General features: G+C 41.9%; 3 protein-coding genes across 5 annotated transcripts; 1 reads left to right on the top strand and 2 right to left on the bottom strand.

Annotated features, from left to right (window-relative positions):
• The first annotated feature begins 69 nt into the window (after positions 1–69).
• On the top strand, positions 70–25,271 carry LOC6550171 (serine/threonine-protein kinase minibrain). 3 transcript variants are annotated; one of them, XM_001977573.3, is made up of 9 exons: positions 70–927; positions 9,124–10,215; positions 14,204–14,355; positions 14,901–15,035; positions 16,988–17,159; positions 17,228–17,395; positions 17,487–17,773; positions 17,844–18,684; positions 23,274–25,271. In XM_001977573.3, exons 2-9 carry the CDS (start codon positions 10,158–10,160, stop codon positions 24,218–24,220), a joined length of 2,760 nt encoding a protein of 919 aa, XP_001977609.1. In that variant the 5' UTR covers positions 70–927; positions 9,124–10,157; the 3' UTR covers positions 24,221–25,271. The 3 variants fall into 3 exon arrangements, with proteins under 3 accessions (XP_001977609.1, XP_015010803.1, XP_015010804.1); XM_015155317.2 differs by lacking the exon at positions 23,274–25,271 and adding an exon at positions 19,677–20,264 and having other exon boundaries at positions 71–927; XM_015155318.2 differs by lacking the exons at positions 70–927; positions 9,124–10,215 and adding an exon at positions 12,593–13,058.
• On the bottom strand, positions 2,265–3,614 carry LOC6550172 (RNA-binding protein 25). The gene is made up of 2 exons (XM_001977574.3): positions 2,898–3,614; positions 2,265–2,729 (listed from the first exon to the last, which is right to left on the bottom strand). Exons 1-2 carry the CDS (start codon positions 3,608–3,610, stop codon positions 2,306–2,308), a joined length of 1,137 nt encoding a protein of 378 aa, XP_001977610.2. The 5' UTR covers positions 3,611–3,614; the 3' UTR covers positions 2,265–2,305.
• On the bottom strand, positions 25,209–27,028 carry LOC6550170 (zinc finger protein 622). The gene is made up of 3 exons (XM_001977572.3): positions 26,337–27,028; positions 25,787–26,149; positions 25,209–25,707 (listed from the first exon to the last, which is right to left on the bottom strand). The coding sequence occupies exons 1-3, from the start codon at positions 26,850–26,852 to the stop codon at positions 25,357–25,359; spliced, it is 1,230 nt and encodes a 409-aa protein (XP_001977608.1). The 5' UTR covers positions 26,853–27,028; the 3' UTR covers positions 25,209–25,356.
• Positions 27,029–27,061: the final 33 nt, after the last annotated feature.

The raw sequence follows: 27,061 nt of genomic DNA, 5'->3' as shown, positions 1-27,061 counted from the left end.
TTCACCCATGGGCCTAATTTGATTTATGGAGAACATTCCCCCAAAACATCGAATCGTAATCCATCGGCTACTATCGAACACGAAACCCCGATAGAGCCAGGCAACCACCACCATTTCACCCGATACATCGATATCCTCGCGAGTGGCTAACCCAGCTCTGAAAGGGAAGCAAGACACCTAAAACCAGCAACAAAATGCGCAGCGCGGAAACACAGGCGGCGTGTAATAAATAAAATAATAATATAAAGTCGGTGCAGCTGGGCGTGTGTGGTCGCTGGAAAAACGGGAAAAGCGTTAGCCCAGTGTTTTTTATTAAGCATTTTCTCCGTTTCGCCCGTGTCTGTGTATGCGTGTGCTGCGTGCGTGAGTGTGAGTGTGTTTTTTTTTCCTCATTTCGTGTGTGCTTTTTTTTGTACACTGCGGAGACGCGCTCTTTTTTGTGGCAGACGGGCGGAGAAGATGAAAAATCGCAGAGAGAGCTGCGAAAATTGAAAGGAAAATGTGAAAAGTTTGTTAATTGATCGAGTTCGAAATTAAAGCATAGAAAAAGGAGCAGCGGCAGCAGTAGCAACAACAACAACAACGAGTAACGAAAAACGGCAAATTTTTTTGTTTGCCTCATATCGCTCTCTCTCACTCACGCTGCGTGTGTGCGTGAGTGTGTGTGTGCGCGTCACATATCGACGTCCCTCTCTTGCCACCGACAACAACAACAAATACAAAACGAAGAAAGGAATGAAAAGGGGGAATAAAGTGAAACATGTTTTTCTGTGGCAACAACAACAACAACATGAGCAGCAGCTGCAACTATCGGCAGCAACAACAAAAGCAGTAGCATATAACATGTGTGAAATAACTGCAGCGAAATTAACAAAGCCCAAAGCCTGGAAATGAAATAACCAAAAAGGAAATCGACGAAAATCAAATGTAAGTAAGCCGTTTTATGCCTATGTTTTTGCTGCTTGGTTAGGTTGAAAAAAGAGAGCGCAGAAAGAGAGTCAAAACTCAAGCGTCCAGCATTATACAGCGTGCTGTTAGGCGTTAACAGCGTTGCTGTTATGCGCCCTGCAGGCAAGCCAATTGGACTTGCCGGCATTTTAAAGTCCAATTGGCTTGTGGCCTTTAGTTTATTAATTAGATGTTTTTTCTGTTAAATACTGTTTTAGAGCATTTATTGAACGTATTAAAATTCGAATTAGCCAGCTAGCAATTTGGTTCAGTATATTAGACTTATTAGTAAATTCACAAGTATTTACGCGGAAAGTGCTGTTTTAGAACAGATTTTCGTAAGATTTTTTTTTTAACTACTATTTATATTATCGTTTTTCAAAAGGACATTTAATTAGTTGGATTATACAAGAATAGAAATATTATTGTAAGTTGTTTATTGGCTTTATTGATAATCCAGAATCAAAATCTCATCAAATTCGAAGTACTCTTTTTATAAAGGCACGCGAGCAAACCATTTAGTTGACTTGATATTCACAATTATTTTTATTGGTTCGGCTGTTTTATGCTTGCTTAATTAAATGTGCTTGAAGTGTTAATTGAGGATTAAAAATTATAATTCAATTTATACGTATTCCATGAATTTGCTCTCTTCTATCGCTCTCACTCGTTTTCTCTCGCACGCTGCGCGCGCCCTCTCACTCTCTTCCGTTTCGAGTTTCAAGAAGCGACGCCAAAATAGCAATAAAAACAACAACGACGCAACAGCGCCGCAAAAGGTGGCAACCCTGTGGCCGTTGCACTTTTTACACCCAACCGCCCACCATTTTTCCGAAAAACAAATACAAAAGGGAAAATGAGGAAAAATCCAAACAGCTGGCAGTATCGCATTGGCAGCTGTGATTTTTCCTTCGTTTTTCCGTTGAAAAAGTGGGTTTTCCACCCTATCTCCTCTTCCATTCTCCTTCTCCTCTTCGCGATCGTGTTTCGTTGCGTCTTGGCCTTGCACTCATTTTCTTTGCCTATCCCATTGTTATTGTTTATTTCGCAAGAATTACGACACTGCCAGGCGAATTTGTTAGTAAACAATTGTGTATTCAGGGCAGCCACAGTGGTCACTTTCTGCAAGGAACCTCTTTTGTACATATATCGCTAACAATAACAATATATTAATGGAAATAGAATGAAAATAGATACCAAGAAAAACATAGATAGGTAATCTATAATATTTAAGCGCGAAAAGAAGGGTATTACCCTCAAACTCTTGAACAAACTGAAAACTCTTATCTAAATAGAGAATTTAATTCGCAACCATTATAAAAACAAAATTGTAGATGTACATAGCAGATATTTCCCATCAATGCAGGGAGCGCATTTGATAGTACAAGTGATCCATCCCGTTCTGCAGCTTCGCCCGCCGCAATCGCTGTTGTTGCCTTCGGCGCTGCCTGTAGAGCTTCAGAAGGGCGTTGCAGGTGTTGCTATCGAGGGCGTGGTTACACCCACCTTGGGGTTTTGGGGCGGCAGTAGCCGGGGGCAAGGGCAGAAAACTGCAGGAGGTTACCTTTTGTTTGGCCTCCACAGCGGCGGATGCGGCGCGACAGGCCGCCTCCTTCACCTGCTCGTACTCCGACTTGGCTTGCGCCATCTGGCGGGCCAGTCGGTCACCACGCGACTTCGCCGCCGCCAGCATTTGGCCCTTCTCATCGAGATCCGAACTCGACTGTTGGATTAGGCTATCCAGGTCCGACAAAGTGCCCCTCGTCTGCTCCACCAGGGCCCTGAAAGCATAATAATCGAAGCAGTTATCGATATCGGTTCGATGTGACAATCGATATGTTATATGGATTGGATTGTAAATAATATGGGACCAAATGATAAATTTGCATATGGTATGCATATATGCATATTTGTAATGTTCAATGTAATCGTATCACGAGCATTAATACCTGAATGATGCGGCTTGAACCTCCGCTGCTTTGACCACTGCACAGGCGGCATCCACGTTCGTCTCACTGATCTCCAGCGAGCAGCTCACCTGTTCCACCACCGCCTCGGCCTCCCGGATCTCCCTGGCGTAGTTGTCCACCATGGCCAGCTTACCCTCGAGCACAGCATCGGCGGCACGGGCGGCGCATATGGCCTTGTCGGCCAGCTGCATCTTCACCTGGCGCGATGCATCATGGGCGGCCGCCGCCTGCGCATCATTGGCGGCCTTGGCAACCTGGGCGGCATTCTGGGCAATGTGGGTGGCCTTCAGACGCGACTTGTTCGTCTCGCTTTCATTGGAGTCATAGTTATCCCTATCTCTATGCCTGTCTTTGTCCCGATCCCTGTCTCTATCCCTATCACCATATCTATTCCTATCCCAATCGCGATCTCGATCCCCATCTTTGTCTCGATCCTTGTCGCATTTGTCCTTGGTTTCACATCCAGATTGGTAGGGCGATCGTGTGGTGCATCCCAGATATGGCGGTGTGGCCGCCGAACTGTCATTCGCATCGCAGTTAAGCTCCTCGGGCAATAGATCATCGTTGGTGTTGTCCAGATATCTGTCCATGTATGAATTGTATCCGTAGTAGGGCAGGTCGAAGCTCATCGCACGGACACTCATTATGCGGAGGATGATCACGAGCACGGTATATGCTGGAGATATATTCATTTTGGATAGGGAATTTGAGGGAAGTGACTCAGGCTGCTGCTTTAATATCTGTTCAACACTAGATATTTCATAGATTATATTCCGTGTTATTTAGCAATACTTTACAGATCTCAAAACTGGTGAGTTTGTAGTATGGTATGGTGTCGTTTTTATTAATGGTTTGAACCCCATTAGTTTCTGTCTACAAGAGCCATAATCTATTTGTGGAACGGAGCGTATTCTTATGGAAAATTCCGTTTCTATCTGCGGAAAAGCACTTGCTTTTCCTTTAACGATTTTTTAATTGAGCAGAGTGGTTGCTCATACTTCTCCGCCAGCGCTTTTCCTGCATTCCCATATCCCATTTTCCTGCAGGATTAATGGCTGCCATAGCGATGTGTAATTAGCACCTCAGTTGGCAGTTTTCACACCTTTCTCCCTTCGCCCATTGCATTGTAAGTGCGTACCAAGAACATTTCATTAGTGCCCAATTGCGGCGCAATTGCAGCGCTGACGCAGCCAACTGACTAACTAAGTAAGTAACTAACTAGCCAAGCGACTAACTACCTAACCAGCTAACCAGCTAGCTCGTGTGGCGAGCGGAGAAAGGGGAGAAAGTGAGTGGAGTAGTTGATGGTCTGGGTGGTCGGGGAAAGGTGGTACTTTATCACAATAAACGTGATGCCAAGCACGTGCTGCCATTTGTTTTGGTTATTATCATTGTTATTCCAGTCTCTAATCAGTGCAGCCAAAGAAGTAAGAGTGCGAAAAACAGACCATGAATGCAATTAACTGGAGATGGATGTAATATTAACAATTGCAACGATCTGTAGATACAGTCTATATAGATAGATAGCGCTATAATAGATATTCGGTTGGCTTTTAATGAATACAATACCATGAAACCATTATACTTATATTTGTTCTGTGAAAGAATTCAAATGTTTTCTGGTTTCCCCAGAACTTTGTGCATATAACAATTTCGAAGAGTTTTAAATTAAATAACGCATAAAAGTCAGGAAATATATGCTATCCGCATAATTAATGTCAGATTCAAGATGAGTTATCAAGCTGAAGTGCCAGAGATGCAGAGAATAAAAACATTTTTTTCGGGACAGATATTCATTAAGTGAAATTCATGACGCCTATTCCGTTTCTTTGTTATGTATAACATACGTAGTATATAGTATCGTAATTGAAGTCTTCTTGTTCTTCTTATTCTTAATCTTGTTGTTGTTGTTGTTGTTGTTGTTGTTGTTGTTGTTCTTCCTGCATTCATTATCATTGTTGTTGCCGACTGGTGGCTTGATTGGCGATTGGTGACTGCAGTCTGCTTGCGAAACTGAAATTTTCAATGCCAGTGTCAAAGCTGCGACGTCATCCGTCATCAATGAATGCGCAGTTTTCAATTACCATACAAAACACCCAGTACGGCCCGCTCTACAGTAGCGGAAATGACGACCGATACCGCCAGTTTACTTATAGGAAAGTGGGAAATTATCAGAACTACTGTTTACAAGGCAAGTTGTCCAAAACATAACGACATTCCACTCAATTAACAGTCTCCATGTGACCTATGAACTAGTTTTCTCATGTGATCATACATACAATAATTAATTATAGAAAACTACATAGAAACTATGATAATAGATGGGGTAGCCTCATAGTATCGTAATCAGTGCTATCAATATGTCGAATGGATTATGTCCATGACTTGTTATACATAATACATAGTTACAATACAATACAAATACTTATTTTATGTTCTTTCTGATTTATAGAAAAGTAAATAGAATAAGTAAATAGAATCACTGCCAGCAGCATAAATTATAATTTATTACCACCTTCTTGCATTATATTGCATATTTGACAAATTATTATTATTATCTATTATAATAAATTATTATATATATTTTAATATTATATATTATAATAAATTATTATTTTGAGAGATGACTAAAACCATTTCATGAAAGGTTATTTTTTAATTGCCGCTTGTTGTCTTTTGCATTTTCGCTTGCCAACTTGTTAGTGTTTATATTGTTTATATTTTTTATTTGCACATTTTTGCGCTATTGCGTATTGAGCAAAAATCAACTTTATTAACTGACCTTGTGTGTGGCCATGTGCCCCAGTGTGTGTGTGTGCGTGTGTACTTGTGGGAGGGAGATGGCAAAAAAAGCTCTGCGACTGCGCCGCTCACTTCACTTCGGTTCATTTCAGTTCACTTCGCTTCATTATTTCATTTCAGTTTATTTCATTTCGCATCAGTTTCGGCAAAGGCAAAATCGGTCATTGAACTTTGAACCACGTCGAGCTAAACAAAAAAAAGAAAAATACAGAAAAATAAATAAGACAGCAAAAAACAACAACAAAAATAGAAGCAAAAATAAATATAATAATAAACATAGCCAGCCAGCGGCATTTACATTCTTCGCTCCTCTCTTCTCCGCTCGTCTTCGCTTTCGATTCTTCTCTATCGCTCCTCTCCACGCACTTGGCCAGTGGGTGCAAGCGGGACGGGGATAGGGTTCCGGGGAGTGCAGAGAAAGAAAGCATAAATTCTTCGCCTTTCTTTGCACAATCTTCCATTGAAAAAGTGCTTTCAAAAGCGCAAAAACCGTTTTGATGTCGTTGTTGTCCAATTGTTGTTGCTGTCACAGTAGTACTTCGTTAACTGATTCAAATGGAAAATGCGTACCAAAACTTGCTTTCTGAATGCGTTGAATAGTTGATTAGGGTTTACAACTTCCTTGTAAGATTTTTACAATAAGAAAGATATGCATACAATTGACCCTCAGATTTGAGATAAAACTAAAATCAAAGCTGGATTCAAGTTATGGAAGCCGTGTCGTACTCTTTCCTTGCCAAATTCCCTTAGCTCTTCACGTTCTTGGCTAATCAGCGATACTAATGAATACAGAAGAGGCGGAAAACGCCTACAAGGTATTTTTAGTAGACACCTAGAAAATCTAGACCACGCACATAGCCAAATAAGTTTGTATATGTATGCAGACGTGTGAGTACGCCGTATTAATAATAAAACGCTTTCTCCTCATTTTTCCGGCATCGCCACATGTTGCACCAAAAGAAAAACGAGTCCACAAAAAAAAAAAAAATAGAAATAGAGGACATATGATTTATTTCAATTATTAGTTTAGTAACAGCATTTAATGTGCACGCAAATTGAATTAAACAAAACGAGCGCAAATGGAAAAAGTCACACGAACGATTTGGGTCACCACATGACGTGCTCCTCCCCTCTCCTCCGCCCGCTCCTCCTTCTTTTTCGCCTCATTCTGCGATGGGTGGCTGCAGTGGGTGGGCAGCGGAGAAAGGCTAAAGCGAGAAGAAAGAAGAGAGAGCGCGAGCAGCAGGGCAACCACACATACATGTGCATTTCCACCACACATATATTGGCGCAGTCCGACAGACAGACAGCCAACCCAAGTGATTCTGACGTCAAACGGCCGCCGACGATCATAAAGTTGTATTTTTTATGCCCCCCCGCTACAGTGGCTACTCGCTAAGTTGTTCTCCTAATAAAGATTTCCGGTAAAACTCATTTGACGCTTGAAATTCATGCAACGATGTCATTTTCTTGATCTACGCTTGTTAATATTTTTATAAAATGAATACAAAATTATATCATACTCTATAATAATAATATTCAAGTAGCAAGAAAACTGACCGTGTATCTTTCGTTTTGCGTATCTCTTAGATGAAATCGTTGATAACAATCAAAGTCGCTATATGCGAATGATGCCTGTAGTGGTAGGAATCTTAATGTGGAATTTTTAGTACGTTTCCCAGAAGTTGGGGGAGTAGAGTGCGATCCGATTGCTGAGATATTCGTAGACCACCCAGTCGCCGGACAGGGTTGCCAGCTGCACCGAAAGCGAGGCAACCAAACTCCGAACTAGTTGGCTAATGTTTCTCTCAGTGCGTCTCACTTTTCTACTCGATTGTTTTTGCCTGTTTGTATGGGAGTGCGTGGGTGTTTGTCGTTATTGCAGCTATTTATTGCTGCTTTTTGCCGATTTCGTGTTGGCCCAAAAATAAACGATGAAGCATGCAAAAAACTGGCTGCTGCCACCCGCGCTATAAATAAACGCAGTAGTAAATAAATAACGATCCCCGGACATCGGCGGACGGACACATTGCAGAAAACTGTGAAAAGTCAAATGAACATGAACTGATACTGATAACGGGAAAACCGTTCAATTGTCGATCGCTGATCGTCGATCACAGTTGACAACAACGGGTTAACACTCGTTAGCCACATGATCTGCAAAGATCCGCATCCGCACACTGCGAATCGCTTGCTTACTTTATTAGTCACAAAGTGCAGGCAGGAGTGACGCATTAGCTTTTTTTTTTGTGTACTGATTCCGATGCTGATTCACGCCAGGAGAATAATACATGCTTTTTTGTATCCCGTTGTGTGTCTTTTGCTGATTTGGGAACTGGTTTTCTTCTGTTTTGCCGGTAAAATGTGTGAATAATTTCTACAGTGGCGGTTGAATAACTTTTTCATGAATATTGATATAATTTTGCTCATTTTATTGCACTCCATAAATAGGTAAATAATAATTTGCATAGTTCTCTGTAAAATATTTATTATTATGTATTTATGTATTATTTATTGTAATTAACTTAGCTGTCTATGCTTATTTGTCACTACAGTGGTGACCGCTGCTGTACAATTGTGCATTTATTTTGCTGTTGTTGTTTACTATCCCTTTTTTGCGCCGCGAGACAGAGCAAGAAATTGAAGGAGGGGTGGCAACCCTGGTCGTCTGCTGGTCAATTCCATTTGCTTGGCAACAAAATCGCGAAATGCCGACAGAAGAGCCACAACAACAACAAAGCAACAAAACAAAAAAGTAGCAAGCAGCGCTCCTCTAAACGCTAATAAACGCCACTTTCGCCGCAGCATTGAGCAATTTGCCAGTGTGTGTTTTGTTTTGTTTAGCTAATTAAAATATTTGGTCACGTATATTGTGTGTTGTGTGGGGTTAATCGACATTTGTAATTAAAATGCACACCAAAATTTTCGCCTTGACAACAGAGTCGAAAACGAGTAATCGAAATCGAAATCGAACTTGAAACAGCTGTCACTCCACGATGCGTATGTGTGTGTTGTGTGCGAGTGCAATGTCAGAGGTGGGCGTGTGTGTGTATGTATTAGAGGCGGCGCCCCGGCAGAAGAAAAAAAAACAACGAAAGAAGCCAAGCCACACGTTGAACTTGCGCGCTCTCTCGCTCGCACACAGACGCATGCTTTTTGCGTCGCGTGTCGTTCGTTCACCTGCCAAAGAGAGCGAGAGCAAGTTAGGAGAGCGAGCTTGTTAACAGCGCGTTAACAGAGGCAGAGAGAGAGCTAGATTGTTATTATTTATTATTTTTATTTGCGCCGTACGCTTCAAACCTTTTCCGGCTCCCCGATTCATCTACATATACGTTTATATTTAACTATAAATAATTATTATTCAATTAGTTAATTAAACAAACGTCTTCTCTTTTCATTGCAGCAAGCAACAGCAGAAACAACAACAACAGCAGTAGCAGCAGCAGTACAGTTTTGTAAACAAAGCGTGGCGACAATTATTTACCATTATCAGATGTAAAAAAAATAATAAAATTATTAGTGCTTGTGAAATGTTTAAGCAAAATGTTGAGCATAGCGGAAGTCAAAAATTACCATAAAACCAAAAGTACACTAACTTGAGAAAATCGATAGATTCTAGCTAACAAATCGATAAACAGGAAAAAAAAATCAAACGTAACAGCGCAGAAGAAAGGCAGATCGCAAAAGTTTTTGCTTTCTTCTCAGATTTCCCCCGTGCGTCTGTGTGCGTGTGCGTTCGCATTCGCGCGCGTGTGTGTGTGTGTGTGTGTGTTTTGTTTTCATTAGAGCACACACACACGCCCCATTGTTTGGGAGTGTGTGTAATTGCAATGTTGAGCGGTAAATAAACGGAAAGAGCAATAACAATAATAACAACAGCAGCAGGAGAAACGTGTTTTTGTTTTGTTTGTTTCATAAATGTTAGACAATTACACTGTAAAAAAGGAAAGTAATTCATAACGAGCGCAGACAAGCGGTAAAGCAAATTCGACAAAAGACTTGAAACTTGTGTTCATAATTTTAAACAAACAACAAAAAGTATTCGACCCATTTAAAAATATATACGAAAATATATATATTAACCAATACCACATACATAAATCTATACTAACTGGTACTCACGTAAAAAAAATTCAAACAAAAATAATAATGCAACAACAACGACACAGAGGATAACGAAAATAATGAGAAATACACAAAAAAAACTATTTAATTTATAGAAAAAGCTACAAATCACAAACAACCAAAATCCGACACAAAAACACAATTTCAAACTATCCAAATCGTATGAACAAATAACGCAACATATATATGCATCTATATAAATATATATAAGCAAGAGTATATGTATGTCAAGTACATATAGGGTAATACATAGGAGCCAACAAATCAAGTAACGATTCATTAATCAGCCGAAAACCAACAAACATCAGCCCCATGTATAGATTAGAGGATACGAATAGCGGCGGCGTTATGGATAAGAATAAACAGAAACGTAAGTACATATCTCCAGATCCCACATCAAAAAACACAGGATCATATCGCTTGTACCGCTCCATAAACTTTTCTCTAGTTTCCCAGTTTATATTCAGTTCTTTTTGGCAAAAGAAGTATGCATATCCTTCGAATTTAAACAATACAATCATTTTGTAGAGTTACTTGAAGTTAGTTATTATTGAAATATAGATAGTGTTTCGTGGGAATTGTGGTGAAAAATGTATGAGGACTATATATCAAATAAATGTCACCCATTTGGCAAATACACTTGACATTCTAAGAAAAAAAAAAGGGTGTTAATGTCTTAGTATTACAGCTGTAACTATAGTGCTTTATTTACCTTTCAAAAATAAATCAATTGAACTTAACTGATGTTCTGTAATAATTCTACGAAAATGGGACATATAACCGATAATAATAATTAATATCGGGTTCAGGTGCAATTTTAAATAATGCCCATATTTCGAACATCTATTTTCGGCTGCCTTACCCCACCGTTTCCACCGCTTTTCCAGGCTTGTTCAGGCGAGGAATGCAACAATGTCACTTCGTTCATACAGTAAATAATGTGTCAACTGTTTGCTTATCACTCAACCCTCACCGTCTGTATTTGCTCCAGTCTGCTTAGTTTTGAAAAATCTGTAAGTCCGTCCGTGCGGGACTTCCCCATTATTTGCCAAATATGTCGAGACTTTAGTATCCGATTAGCCGGCGCCATCTGTTCATAAAATTGTCAAGTGGCCAACTGCACCAGTAACTACAGTTGCCCACACTAGCTTATCAAAGTGTTCTCGTGAGTCACCTGCTCCGGATGCCATTGCCATCGCAATCCTCATCGTCATCGTAGTGCCCCTCCGTCCAATGTGTAATTATCGATGGAGGTGGTTGGTAGTGACTCGATCCCCACTTTCCTGGCCCAAAATGCAATTGGCCAAAAGGTGGCGGGGAGCGAACGCAAAATGTCGTCAACTATTTTTATTTTCGGTCGAGACGCGACAGACAAACGAACATGAGATCTTTGGGACGGAGGATCGGATGCGATGAGATGGGTTGGGATGGGATCCCTATAAATAGAAGGGCTGGTGGCTACGCTCCTGCGAATTTTTCGAGGGGCCCCGAACTCATTAATCATTCAACTCTTCCATCGATTGGCAAGCGTTCAATTTGTTTATAAAAGCAAATAATTTTATAATTGCTTCGGCGAAATGGAAAACACAAATTAGTTTGGCGTGTGGACAGACATTTACATAACTCTAAAGAAAATAAGTTTATAAATATTTCAATCTAAATAAATATCAAAATCGTTGGCTTACTTGGCATTTTAGTTTCGAAAACGATTTGGTATTTATCTAGCTCATTCTGTAAATGACATCTCAACCAGTTATACAGTTTTGTAACGCACTGCATTTTGTACACACATTTTTTGCCTGGGGTTAATTACATTTTATTTTCATTTCACATTTCGTTTGCTTTGTTTTGATTTCCTTGACTTGACGGCGACGCAAAAGCCGAAACAAAGAAATGCATACTACTGTATATTTGTATCTCTGCGCGCACGAGACAAGTGCGAGCACTTTTCCACCCACCGTTTCCCCATTTCCCCCACACTCTACACGCTATATGTCATTATTGAAATGCCATTATCTTCAAAAAGCGGAACTCCCTCTTTCAAAAAACAGTTGTGATGAAAAACAAAAAGCCAGCCAGAAGTGTGCTTTTGACAACAACAATGGCGGCAAAACACCTAAGAGAGCAGGCATATCATAAACATCATTATAATTTACCCAACACTGTTTCACTGAACCGAGCTTTTCGCACACTAGAGGTATGACAAAAGTCAAAATGTATGGAATTGACTTCTTTCACCAAGAGATCTTCGTATTTCCCATTTACTCAAATGCAATTGTGCAACACTGAACGAGTCTACTGTAAACATAACGAATTCCGATGCCAAACCGCCGGACATCCCCTACCTTTGCTTCATTATCATTACCACGCCGAGATCGTGATGATCGTTGCAATCTCGCTATCGCCGCTCGGTTCGTTCGTGTGATCGGCAGAAGTGCAGCAAAAAAGTGCAAAACACCAAGTGAAATAAAAGAGCAGCCAGAAAACACGGTTCCGTATAAATAAAACAGACGACAAAAACGACGAGTGGCAAACATTGGGGACAGAACTGGGGGAACAAAAACTGAGGCAGTTTGCGCTGAATTTTCACGCGACGCAGATCGCGCTTCACAAAGCCAGATCGCAATGGATCTTAAATTACTTAAATAAACTAAATGAAAGCGGGGAAAAATATATAAAATAAGCATATATTTTTGATTGAAAAATGAAGCGGGTAGTGTAGTGCGAGCGCGAGTGCAAGTGTGAATGCGAATGCGAATGATATGTCGACGGCTCTAGTTTATTGGCAGTCAATGAATAGCGGCGATCCGCTTGACAAGGCCACCACGGATTGGGCGCCATTTGTCGTTGGTGCAGCAGCTGGTGGCGGTTTCAGTAGCACCACCATCACCAGCAGCAGCTTAAACCACCATCCACACAACGGCCACCACAATCACCATCATCCGCCTCATTACATCAATTATTTGGCGCAAATTGGCTGCCAGCATCGTGTCAGAAATTGGCCAACAAATGGCAATCAGGAGGCGGATGACGACGACGGTGGCCATCAGATCATCTCTAAATTCCTGCCGAAAAGTGCCTGGAACACGGTGCTGGTGGATGGGGATCGAGATGAAGATGGAGATAGAGATCGGGTCGATGGCAATCTGCTGGTGGGTCAGGGATCATCATCATCAACGAGGAGGGAGGCGGAACAACCAATCTATTATAATAGTAAGCCCATTGGATAAAACAGATGTTGTGGCCTACAGAATTTCGTTTAATCCCTACTCTTTTGTCTTTGAAACTGGGCAATAAATAGAAACATTTGAAACATATTAAACCATAAAGAAAATGTACCCCAAATAGAGTTATATTGAAATTAACTAATAAGTTGTATACTTACATCATGTTTTTTTTGGCCGTGTAAGAGGAATAGCAATAGATATTGAATACGTTTTTTTTTTATCCTGACCACCACCTGTTTTTGGAAATTTTTAGGTGTTAGAATATCAAATATCGGAATATCATTGAAAACACAGCTGCTGCCTCTTACAGGTTTTCCGCTAAACCCCTCCCCGCCAACCCCTTCACGATTTTCGTTGTTTTTTTTCTCTTGTTTATAACGTTGGGTCTATTTTTGTTGCACAAGCCACCAGCCAACAAGCGAAAATCAAAAACAAAAAGAGTGAGCATGTGAAATGGTCATAGGAACTTGGGAAATAGAATCTACAAACAGCAGAATTATGTATCTGCGCCTGCATATTGTGTAATAATTTCAGTTCAGTTCCGTCTGGTTCTAAAATTAAAGTAGAGCTTCTTTTAACTTTTTCTGACTGCCGCCAATGCACAGTGAAAAGAGGCTAGCAAAAGTTGCTTCTTCCGAAAACAAAAGAAATGATTTAATTAGTTTTTTATATGGCAGCATCATGGGCTTACTATCTTTAGCTTACTTGCATACCGATTCAAATTGGTATGGCCACATTCTTAAAGACTTAACTACTAATTTTAGAACAAATTACATCTTAAGTTAAATAAAGAATGGATGACTCTGGGCTATATCACATTTTAAATGGGAATTGGCAGTGTTTATTTTTTCAGCAGTTTTTTGCACTGTGTGCATACTTTTCACCCTTCCCGTTGCTTTTATTATCGTTTTGGCAACTCTCGACGCTGACGTAGTCAGGTGTGCGAGAAAACAGGTGCATTTTGCAGAGGAGCGGTGTCCGAGCGATCCGGTCAATGAACCAGCACAAACGGCGCACACCAAAGGCGCAGCAAGCAAATGCAGCTAAATAATTATATACACATATATTTGTGTGATTCCTGCCGATATCTGATAGCATCTCTGATCTCTCTCTCTTTCTCTTTCGCTCTAGTGTCCGCCTATGGGTCCAGCGGAGGCAGCGTCGCCGTCGACGCAGCGCAGGGCAGCGGAAGCGGGGGCGGAAGACAGCGCCACGCCCCCCTCTACGGGCGATTCGTCGACGCAGAGGATCTGCCTGCCACGCACCGGGATGTCATGCACCATGTGAGTACAGCTTTATCTAAAACATGCATTTAAAGGCAAGGGCATCTAAAAGTGTATTTTTTCGCAACCTAATAATCATAGAAATTGTAAGGAAACTAACATGGAGAATAGAATCCAAGAAAATGGACATATCAATACTATTTCGTTTCGATATAACCCATGAATATTTCGAGGGAACCGTGTAAAAGTTAAGGTTACTTCGGTGAAGGTTTTCCCATGCTCCACTTAAATTAAAAGTTGAAATTAGAAAGGTTTATGGCACATTTGAGAAAGCCTCGCCCTCAAAAGAACAAAGAAATGTATTTTTCAGGACTGGTTTGTGCCTTTCTTAATGCGGCCATTAAGACTTAACGTATTTATGTTTATTACGAAGTTTAGCAACCACGTTAAAAATGTTGTTTTAAAAACTTTAAGAGATTGTTTTCAAAAGTATATGACTAGTAGCTTCTGGGCTTTGGGTTACTTAGCTGGCCTTCACTGTACTTCTTGTAACCCATAAACGAGCAGCTTGAGTAATAATCTCATCTTTCGATCTCATTCCACAGCACTCTAGTCCCTCGTCTTCGTCGGAGGTGCGCGCCATGCAGGCCCGGATTCCCAACCACTTTCGGGAGCCCGCCTCGGGACCTTTGCGCAAGCTGAGTGTCGATCTGATAAAGACCTACAAGCACATCAACGAGGTGAGTGTGGGCCACAACTGGCGAATGCTAATCTACAACTGAAACCATCACATAGGAACCATTGGGATATTTGATCATTAAATCTGGTGTTTATCCAGTCAAAATTGTATATCCTGTATATCCAGTCAAATACAGGGACTCTTGTTGTTATAGGGCATTAATAATACTCATGATTTTTGTTTTCATTTATTAACGAGTAAATACTGATTTTAGGGCATCATTAAACATATCATTTTGCAAGATTCCATATCAGTTCAAAGAGCATATTCTATCCAGTTGCTGTAATTGACTTCCTTATCAAAGGATAACATTTTGAATTATTATTGCGATTGGGTCTATACACAGCATGAACCTAATGAGCTTGCAATCTTGTTTTCTGCAAAACTACGAAGGAACCTTGGCATCCATCCCGTTTTCTTTCGTCTTTTTATTTACGCTTATATGACGATCGGAATTTCATCGGGGGCTTTTCTTGTCTTGTGGCTTTCTTTTTCGGCTGCGCTGACTATCTGCTGACAGCGGATATTTGTGGCGTTGAGCTGGGCTAAAGATACGTTTGTCCTTGACCCGCTGTTGGGGTCAATTCACCCAACATCGCCACCGCCCCCGCAGCCGGCCATTTGCAGTTGGCTTCGATTGACGTCGTCTGCCGCAGCCTCGGTTGACAACAGCCGAAAAAATAAAAGGAGCATAAATGCTACACGCAACTGTCTCGGTTCTCCTTCCAAGTTCCCAATGTTCTCAACGAGAACGACCCTCCGAATAACTAATACTTGTTTCTTGATGGCCTCTCATGGAAACTGTCAAATGCCGCTGTGACAAAATGCCGCCGACCTTAATCGGTGATTATGCGCCTTGAGTGGGTGGGGCGATTGTCGCATGCCTCATAAAAATGTTAATATTTCACGCAGCTTAAGTTCACAGGAGTTGCACGCAACTGTTCCCCAAAAACCCTTAACTTTTTGACTGAATCGCTTATATTAAGAATATCTTTATACATTCAAGAAAATTACTAGTTGTGTAGGTATTACAACTTTTTCGAAAGGTTTCTTATTTTCACTTACAACGTATACCTAATGGTAATCAATTTAAGGGGAAATTAAAACATGCATCTCAAAATCTCGCTTTTTGTTATCAAAGTCAAACATATTGATGTTGGGAAATGACAGTTTTGCAGTTGGACGATTTGACAGCCAGCGATGTTGCAAGTATTTGAATTTGACAGGTGCTCTCGAACAGTTGGAGTGCTTTTGACAGAAGTTACAGTTACATTTGCTGTTTGCTGTTTGTGCCATTGGAAATGCTGTAATATTGCAAATGCCTTTTCGCTGCCGTTTTGTATGCTACAGTTTTCCGATTTCGAGAGAGTGGGGCTCTCTTCTCTGTCTCTGTCTCTGTCTCTTGTTTCCTCTCGCAACGTGGCGCTATCTCACTCTCACCACCGCCAACTTGCCGCGTTAGCAACAACTTTTTTCACCAAGCTGCAGCCTTTTTTCCCCCGTGAAAGAGAAATCGTGGTGGCGAAAAAGAGATTGCGGGAGAGTGAGTAGGAAAAAGGAGAGAGGATTTTCTCTTCTTTTTTTTCAGCTCGTCGTCGCCCTCTTTCGGCATTTTTTTATTTGCCGGTCTGGGCTCTCATTTTCGCGATTTCCCCATTTTCCCCACTTTGTGTTTACATTTGTCGTTGATGAAGTGGAAGTAACGGGATTACTTGCAACTTGCCAATAGAATCCAATTACCGTTAGCACTTCTATTTTTGAAAACTGTAATATTTTTCTTTACTTTATCTGCCTTTTGTATTTAATAGATTAGAATAATAATATAAATCATGATCATGATCATAATATCACAAAATATGCTTGAAAAGTGTTTTTGTATAAAGTTTTACAAAAATTGTATTTAAGTACATAATTCATACATATATTTAATGATATTAATTTACTTATTTTCAGGTTTACTATGCGAAAAAGAAACGTCGTGCCCAGCAGACGCAAGGAGACGACGACTCATCTAACAAAAAGGAGCGAAAACTTTATAACGACGGCTACGACGACGATAATCACGACTATATAATCAAGAATGGCGAAAAGTTTTTGGATCGCTACGAGATCGACTCTCTGATCGGTGAGTGGGAATCAACTATCTCTCAATATCTGACTTATTTATTAATTATGTTTCCTAAATCTCCGCAGGCAAAGGCAGCTTTGGCCAGGTGGTGAAGGCTTACGACCACGAAGAGCAGTGCCACGTGGCGATCAAGATAATTAAGAATAAGAAACCGTTCCTAAACCAGGCACAGATCGAGGTCAAGTTGCTCGAGATGATGAACCGGGCGGATGCCGAAAACAAATACTACATCGGTATGTGAATCTACATGCATATGTGCATTAACATATACCATTACCAAAGAATACACCGTATTTAATCCATGTTAATCTTTTTGATCCGCAGTTAAGCTCAAGCGGCACTTCATGTGGCGCAACCACCTGTGCCTGGTGTTCGAGCTGCTCTCATACAACCTGTACGACCTGCTGCGGAACACCAACTTCCGGGGCGTTTCGCTGAACCTCACGCGCAAGTTCGCCCAGCAGCTGTGCACCGCACTGCTCTTCCTCAGCACCCCCGAACTGAACATAATTCACTGTGATTTGAAGCCCGAGAACATCCTGCTGTGCAACCCGAAGCGCTCGGCGATCAAGATCGTTGACTTTGGCAGCTCCTGCCAGTTGGGACAGCGGGTAAATGATGGTGTAGATTCCTTAAATTATGCAGTAGAAACTAAACAATGTACTCCCTGAATACCCACAGATCTACCACTACATCCAGTCCCGCTTCTACCGCTCGCCGGAGGTGCTGCTTGGCATCCAGTATGACCTGGCCATCGATATGTGGTCACTGGGCTGCATCTTGGTCGAGATGCACACCGGCGAGCCGCTCTTCTCCGGCTGCAACGAGGTTGACCAGATGAACAAGATCGTCGAGGTGCTGGGCATGCCGCCCAAGTATCTGCTCGACCAGGCGCACAAGACCCGCAAGTTCTTCGACAAGATCGTGGCCGATGGCTCCTATGTGCTGAAGAAGAATCAGAACGGCAGGAAGTACAAGCCACCAGGATCCCGCAAGCTTCACGACATCCTCGGAGTGGAAACAGGCGGTCCAGGGGGCAGGCGTCTCGATGAGCCTGGCCACTCCGTCTCGGACTATCTGAAGTTCAAGGACCTAATTCTGCGCATGCTCGACTTTGACCCCAAGACACGGGTCACGCCCTACTATGCCCTGCAGCACAACTTCTTTAAGCGCACGGCAGACGAGGCAACCAACACGAGCGGCGCGGGCGCCACAGCGAACGCAGGAGCCGGTGGCTCCGGATCCAGCGGAGCAGGAGGCTCCAGTGGCGGAGGCGTCGGCGGCGGCCTCGGAACGAGCAACAGCAGTAGCGGTGCGGTCTCCTCATCCAGTGCAGCGGCTCCGACGGCGGCGACAGCAGCGGCCACGGCCTCAGGATCTTCCGGTTCGGGTTCAAGTGTCGGCGGGGGCTCCTCCGCAGCGCAGCAACAGCAGGCGATGCCGCTGCCCTTACCGCTTCCTTTGCCACTGCCGTTGCCACCACTCGCGGGTCCTGGCGGTGCGTCAGATGGCCAATGTCACGGTGAGTCGTAGTTGAACCCACTTAGAAGCAATCACCAAAAGCTTGGTTACTGGTTAGATTTTATGGCATACAAATTAGGGGAGTACTCCGGAGGTTATGGATGAAGTCTGTGGCACTTAGTTTGGCGTCAATGAAGATATTATAAAGGATATTAAATACGGCAAAAATATTAGCATCAAGAACATTAAAATATGATTTCCCATTTCTAAGATAGTTGCATTAACTAACCATTAATTTTAATAATTTTTCTATAAAAATAAAAACAAAAATATCATTTTCTAAATTGTATAACTAACAGATTTCTTTATCGAACTTGCATTAAATTTAAGTTCTAGTTGGGAAATTAATTCTAAGAAAAAGATGTTGAGCCATGTTCTATTGCCGCAGATTACATTGAAAACCCAGAATCCCTGGCCGCTAAAATCGATACCATTAAGTTTTGTAGCTCCTGTCCCATAGCATTTTGTGTTTGTTGATTATGAATTTAATTTTTTTACGAGCTGCTTTGATGCAAAAGCTCCGAGTTGTGTTGTAGTTCGTAGCGAGTGGGTACTGTGTTTATGCGTGCGCTTGGTGGCAAACGCAGAATCGCAGTATTCAGTTGCTGAATTTCGTGTGTGTTTTGTGTGTGTACAATCAAAAAGTATTTATAATTTAGTTTTTAGCTGTGAACAAATTTGTACTTGAATATATTGTTTGTATTAGGCAATTATGATTTCTATTCGCTACTTGATGATTACCATTTTGTTGCACTAGTCACCCTTAGCTATAAGAAATGTTTCGTTTTATATTTAGTTCGGCGCATAGTGCGAATTTATTTAATTAGTTGTACGAAACTAAAGTTTGTGATAAGTAGCAAGCAAGAATGCAACCAATGATTGTGGTTCCTCATATAAAGATAAACTCCTTTCTTTCTCTATTCGAACACCTCGATCACTCGAATACAAATATGTGTCAAATAAAACCCATGCAAATTCAAATGATGCCAGCAGACGATCGCCGATGACCGGCAGCAACAGCAACCACATCTGCAGCAGCAACATCGACTGCGGCGGCAAATTCGAGGATGCCACAACAGTAACCAGCGACATGCAGCATGCAGCATGCAACTGTGCTACTATGCAACGTGCAACGAGCATGTTTGGGAGCAGCTGCAACGTGGTCATGTTATCCATTACCTAAGGGCTACTGCGTTTTGTAAATATTCATGTATCTCTTTTACATAAAAACACACACAATCTGTCTATCTCTTTTCACGCCTCTGTATCTCTCTCATTCTCGAACGCCACCCAAAAACAAGAAATGCATTTGTTTTTCTTCCTATCAGAAATAATGTGGCGCCTTCACAACTGATTCCAATAAACCAACAATTTTTTTTTTAGAACATAATTGTAATTTGTATCATGCTCATGCATTTTAAGCGCTCGGATGAAAATCAATCGTGTGTTAAGTGTTCAACTTTTTTTTTGTCAACTTAATACCGCAAAAATGTCTAAAGAGTAATTACCTAATTCTAAGCATTTAGTGTCATAGAACTGTACGAAGAGTTTGCGAATACATAAGAATATTAATAAGAGGAATCCTTAACGACTTTCTTAATGACTGCCATACATATATACATACATCTAATATACATACATATATGCTTAAGTACAGCTATATACAAGTTAAACAACACTGAGAGAAACAGCGAACAGCAGGGGATCTCGTTGCAATTATAATTTCTTTAAACAAAAAATCACTTTTCCAATCTCTTGTATACAATTTCAACAGTATCTACTTTTGTTTTTATCTTTTGAAATCATCTGTAAAGAGTTTTAAGGTTTCAGTTTAACCAAGCTTTTCTTGCATAAAAAAGAAAACACTCGAGAGTTTTTTAAATCTTTCAAACTGTATTTGACTTGCATTCAGTACCATTTTAATTGAGAAAATTAAAAGAATAGCAAGAAACGCTTTCGTCAGTGATCTTCCTTTAACCAAAATTCATAGTTTCTTTAGTCAAAATAGGCGACCCTGCTGTTTGATCTTCGAAAATATTGAAGCGTGTAAACGAAAATTTGAAAAAGCTATAATGGATCTCAGTGAATTATGCGAATTACGAAACACAAATCATAGTTTGTAAAAATTATAAATCCAAAACGAAAATCGTAGACATGTAAAAACGAAACAAATTTCACAAGCAAAAAGTGGTAAGAAAAAGAATCTGTTTAGTAACCAAAGTACATACACAAACGTCAAGTAATGAGAAGTAAACTTAATGGAAAACCGCAGTTTGTAACATAGACATAAATAGTTTTTTTTTATCCCCTAATTATGCCCGTTACTTATAGAGTAAAAGGGTATATTAGATTTGTTGAAAAGGACGTAACATATAGAAGGAAGCGTTTCCTACCCCATTAAGTATGTCCGTGTCCGTATGAACGCCTCGTTTTACATTTTTTCGTTTGATTATTTGTTTTGTCTATTTCTATCGGTATACCAAAAACATTTTAATTTAAATTTCATTAATTTTAATATTTTTTTTTACCAATTTCCACCAATATTTCGGAAAATTTCTGAAATTTCTCGTTCGCAATTTCACTAGCTGAGTAACGGGTATCTGATAGTCGGGGAACTCGACTATAGCGTTCTCTTGGTTTAAACCTTTAATTGCCGTCGGATACTGTGTGGTAAAAGCAAATAATAATAGGTTTATCAATTCTTTCAAAGAAATATGCGTTTTTATAATTTATGCCATTATAAATATAGATAATCTAACGAAATTGAACTCTGATTTAAAACTTTAAATGAATGCCGAAATTTCTCAATCGAACGTACATAACTTAGTACTCTATAAATAGCATAACGCATTATATTTGCTTTTACGACCCTTTTTGTGTGTGGTAGAACACCTTTTGGCATTAAAGGGATAACGTAACTGTGGCTTTCTCGCTCTCTTTCTCAAACTTTTGGGGATTACAGGGATTTCGTGTAACGAAACCTCAGCGAAGAAGGAGAGCGAGTGAGCAAGCGGTAGCCGCTTTCTTTTGTGATAAAAACAACCGCAAAAAATAATTAACCCTATAAAGCCCTAACATTGCCGCAATCGCAAAAAAGTTTGGGCCTTGTTACAAATACAAAAAAAAAGAAAAAACAGGCAAAAATGTTAGGACACAAAGCTAATAGAAACAAAAACACACTCTCAGAAATAAAACAGCGGTTAATATTTAAATATATGCATAACAGTTTTAATTGGAACGATTGATAAGCGATAACCGATAAACAAAAAGCGATAAGTATTGATAGAGCGTCTAATATGCGAAATACGAGTTGAAAACCAAACACAAATCATAGTTTGTAAAAAGTATAAAGTCGTAGGCATGTAAAAATAGCAGAAAAAATTGGTAAATGAATAAATGAATGCGTTAAGTAAACCACAAGAAGTGAATAAGAAAACAAATGAAACCGTATAGCAAGCATAACAAATTAAATCAGTACGTACTAAAGAGAAAAACTTTAGCATTTAATAAATTAACATACATACATCTATATATAACACATACGAGTAATTATGCGGAAAAACTCAATTAATTTTATTAGACACAGACGAAAACGCAGACAGACAAACGGATACGAAATACATATAAAAGTAAATATTTATTAAAATTAGAAGTTATCCCCGAATAAAATGATCCATGATCTATGAATTTAACAGCAACCGGAGAGACACTTAACGAAACTTGTGTAAAATACTAAAACCCGAAAAGCGAGTGTTATAGGTTGAGTAAGTTTAAAAATCACCATACATACACACACATACATACACCCAGCAACACACATAGGCGATGGCGAAGTATGCAATAAGAGCGATAACTGCAACGATAACGATAACCAATTGTTATTTGGGCAGAGTTGCATTTTGGAAAGCAAGCGGAAATGAAAGCAAAAAGAAAGTGCAATAGCGGTAAAGAGAGACGGAAAATCGGGGAGACCATAATGCATTTTTTTTACAAAACAGTATTGCAATGATAAAAAATATAAAATTCGAATTCAAACCAAATTTAAAAAAAGAAGAAAACACAAAAAGCACTCACACATACATACATAAACTGACAGACCGACACACATATGGACAAGCAACATGTGTGGCATTTATATAATATAAACATACAACAGCTGATGGTTTAAGTTGAATAAGTACGAGATAATTTATTAATGATTAATGAAACCGAAATGAAAACTTTACCAAAACCAAACCAGAAAAGGAATTCATACAAGAAACTAAAGCAAACCAAAGCAAAAGATAAAAATTACAAAAAAAAAAGTGAAAAAAAAAATCTTCAATAAAAACTTATGATATAATCAACAAAAAAAAAAAAACCTGTTCCAATAACTTGAATCCATGGAAAATACTAAGGGGTTCTTATTGAGTTTATTTACTTTAATTACTTAATTAATATAATGTTAACAAATATCTAAAATTTTCGAGTTAAAAGACCAAGATGCTTAGTATTCTCCCAGGATGGCTAAGTTGCCCATGGGGTTTTCTAAGAAAGGACAACCGCAGATCATGAAACCCATTTAAAACCAAACATCTATTTGTTTTGCAGGCCTGCTTATGCATTCGGCGGCGGCCAACGCGATGAACAACTTCTCCGCTCTGAGCCTGCAGCCCACCGCCCATCCGCCGCCATCGCTGGCCAATAGCCACCACAGCACCAACAGCCTGGGCAGCCTGAATCACATCAGTCCCGGTAGCAGCAGCTGCAACAACAACAGCAGCAGCAGCAACAACAACACACGCCACAGTCGTCTGTACGGCAGCAACATGGTCAACATGGTGGGGCACCACAACAGCAGCAGCAACAGCGGCAGCAGCAGCAGCAGCAACCATAACAGCATCAGCTATCCGCACGCCATGGAATGTGATCCGCCGCAGATGCCGCCACCGCCGCCAAATGGACATGGCAGGATGCGGGTGCCGGCGATAATGCAACTGCAGCCGAACAGCTTTGCGCCCAATTCGGTGCCCTATTATGGCAACATGTCCTCGTCTGCTGCGGCGGCGGCGGCGGCAGCAGCTGCTGCCTCGCATCTTATGATGACCGATTCGAGTGTGATTAGCGCCTCGGCGGCGGGCGGTGGCCAGGGCGGCGGCAATCCCGGCCAGAATCCGGTTCCGCAGTCAGCTGCCGCCTTTCTCTTCCCATCTCAGCCCGCCGGAACGCTATATGGAACGGCGCTCGGCTCGCTAAGCGACCTGCCACTGCCGCTGCCGATGACACTGCCCATGCCCGTGCCCCTGCAACTGCCGCCCTCGTCGTCGTCCGTCTCCTCAGGATCAGCAGCAGTTGGATCTGGAGGAGTGGGTGTGGGTATGGGAGTCGGCGTGGTTGGCCAAAGACGGCACATCAACGGACCCGCCGCCCAGGTGGGCATCTCTCAAAGTGTCGGCAGTGGCAGCAGCTCGGCCACCGGGGCCAGCAGCAGCGATGCCTCCTCGTCGTCGCCCATGGTGGGCGTTTGTGTTCAACAGAATCCTGTAGTTATACATTAGCATAAACTGGAAGTAAGCGAAAAACGTTAGATGCCCGCTTACAATACTACTTTTCACGCCCTTTGCCGCTCTCTGCTGCTATTTATTGCACCGTCACCAACGCCACCACGCCTCCCCGCCCACAAACCAAGGAACCATACAATCGCCAACGCAGCAGCACCATAGGTGCAGCAGTCGAGAATCGGCGGTCTTGTCCGACATTTGAAATACCGCAGCGTACGTGGGGTATTCGATGCAGAACGTTACGCGTTCATAAGGTCTAGCTCTTAAATTAGTTGCAAACATATTTTTGTTTCCACACATTTTTACACGTGTGCATACTATGTACGATGTACACATATACGATTTTACAAATAATTCTGTCTATTTTTATTAGCATTTTTGTAGGATCCTAATTTGTTGAATCAATTTTCTGTTTTATGAAGACAAATTTTAAGTTTATCATTGAAATGCCCATCTAGCAGCCTAAAATTCTTTAAAATTTGCGATAACGTAACTTCGATTGGATGAATAGCGAAGTGCATTTGTTTTTCTAGAATTTCGCCAAAGTGGAGCAGTTTTGTTTGAGCTTTTCCTAAAGACGCGATGAGGTATTTCAGTCTTTGTGAGACAAGACGCCCGATGACGACCACTGCACCACAGACACATGCCCAAAATAAAAATAAAAATACATTAACATTAACTAGCTGAAATTGACCCTCATATCCCACGAAACACACAAGAAAACTCACTCACCTGCGGTTCTTACTGATTAGTCACTTCGAGCTCTCAACGCCGCGCCCACAGCACCGGCCACGCCCCCATTCGCCCGGGATTGAGGCGGGGATGCCGTGTGGGCGACTTGAAGGATTTGGCAGAGTTCATCTTTTTTACATGCTAGAACCTATTTTTTTTTTTTTTGGTCTAATTGTAATGTTTAACTTTATGCTGTAACCGTAACGACATAATTTTACTTTATATAAACGAATCAAAATTAAACTTTATTTAATTGTTAATTTAAATTATGTAATTTTATTCGACGAGAAATCGCTAGTAATATAGAAAGCAAACAAATATGCTTAATTTAAGCAAAACTCAAATTGTTTTTATTGTACATGTGAGGGTGCCAATAGCAACTAGAAACCAAACGGCGATGATTAGATCAGAACCTGTGCGCGATAGTGCTTCTGCAGCTTATTGGCCTTGCAGCCGAGCTTCATCTGCCACTTGGACTGGACGCGCTTCATCAGATGGATGTCGCGTGCCTTGCGAGCGGCGGACAGCTGCTGGGTTTGCGTCCAGCCCAGAGCCCGGTACTCGCTGAGCACGCGGTGCAGCTTGCGATCGGACTTTTGGATGACCACGGCGCGCTCCGGACGGAGACGCTGCTTGTAGTAACGGAGCAGGGAGCGATGGCCAATGACGGCGCCGGAGGGCAGCACCAGCTGATACTCATCGCCATCGAGCAGATCCGGTACCACCTCTTCGTCAATGTCCATGCCTTCATTCTGTGCGTGTTAAAGGGTTTTCCAAGATTCAGTCAACTAAACATGCACAGCTTCGGTTTTTGCTACGTGTGCTACTTACATTATCCGGATAACTGCTGCTGTAGTCGTAGTACTCTGCATATTCGGCCAGGGCCACGCCCTCGTGCAGCATCTGGCAGTGGCCCTTGTCGACCATGTGCTTGCGCACGGCGTCCAGTGAGTAAAAGGTCTTGCCGCGATCGTTGCAGAACAGGCAGATGAAGTAGTTGGCCACCTTCTCGCCCAAGTAGTACAGAAGGCCCTCGATGTCCGTGCAGTAGTCGGTGTCCGGGATGAAGAACGAGTGCGCCACGGACATGTGCTTTAGGTTCTCGACCAGGTCCTCGCTGGCATGTGCACAGAACAGGCAGTCGCGCTCTGTCAGCGGATTCTCGGGTATCTTGTCCCACTCATCGGAGTCCACCTATAAAATACAGTTCTTGTTACTATACAGCTGTATACATTGCACAGGTGATAAACTATAAATTATAATTTATATCTTAATCAGGCATAGATTCTCTAAGGAACCCATTTACGGGGGAGTCTAAGATGCTCAAGATAACCTTTCTATAAGCAAGGTAAAGTCTATGCGAGCTACATAGCGCTCCTACCTCCTCCTCTTCAATGTCCTCGAAGTCATCGTCGTCCTCGTCGACCATCTCCTCGTCATCATCCGCCTTGGCCACCCGCTCCGCGAAGGCCAGTCGACCCTTGCCAGCGGCTGCGGCGGCCAGGGCGGGATGGGGCCGCTGCTCCACGACGCTGCGCGTGCAAACGGATGCGGTGGTGCTGGCGCTGCCGCCACTGGCTGACATCTGCTCCCGCTCGAAGCGGGCCAGCAGCTCCTTGTGCTTGCGGCTGTTCAGGTGATTGTCGTGCGCCTTCTGGCTGGCGAATTGCCGCCTGCAGGCGTGGCAGTAGACACTCAGGTTCTGCTCCTCCAGGGCCGCATCCGTGGCGCTGCGGGCGCTGAGCACGCGCTGCTGGAACTCCTCGGCCGTAACGGGCGGCAGCTGGGCCACCCTGCGCTTCAGATTGTAGCGGTGCCAGTCGGTCTTGTAGTGATCCCGCTGCACATCCGCGCTGGCGAAGCGGGCATCGCAGTTCAGGCAAGTGAAGTGCGACATTGTGGCGCTGATTGGATTCGCTTGGCTCGATGCGGCGCTCGCACTTTCTGTGACACTCTGGGAATGGCGTATTTCACAATGGAGACTGGAGGCTGTTCAATTTGATAATGATGATTAACAAACAAAACCACGTTCTCGACAGTGTGACCAGGCGGCTTTCACAACGCCACCATGCACAATATACTGAACAAAGCTTTTATAGTAGTTTA

Source organism: Drosophila erecta, unplaced genomic scaffold (genome assembly GCF_003286155.1).
Source record: "Drosophila erecta strain 14021-0224.00,06,07 unplaced genomic scaffold, DereRS2 tig00000126-arrow-pilon, whole genome shotgun sequence".
NCBI lineage: Eukaryota > Metazoa > Arthropoda > Insecta > Diptera > Drosophilidae > Drosophila > Drosophila erecta.
Note: the sequence above shows the minus strand (reverse complement) of the source record. Positions and strands in the feature narration are given on the sequence as shown.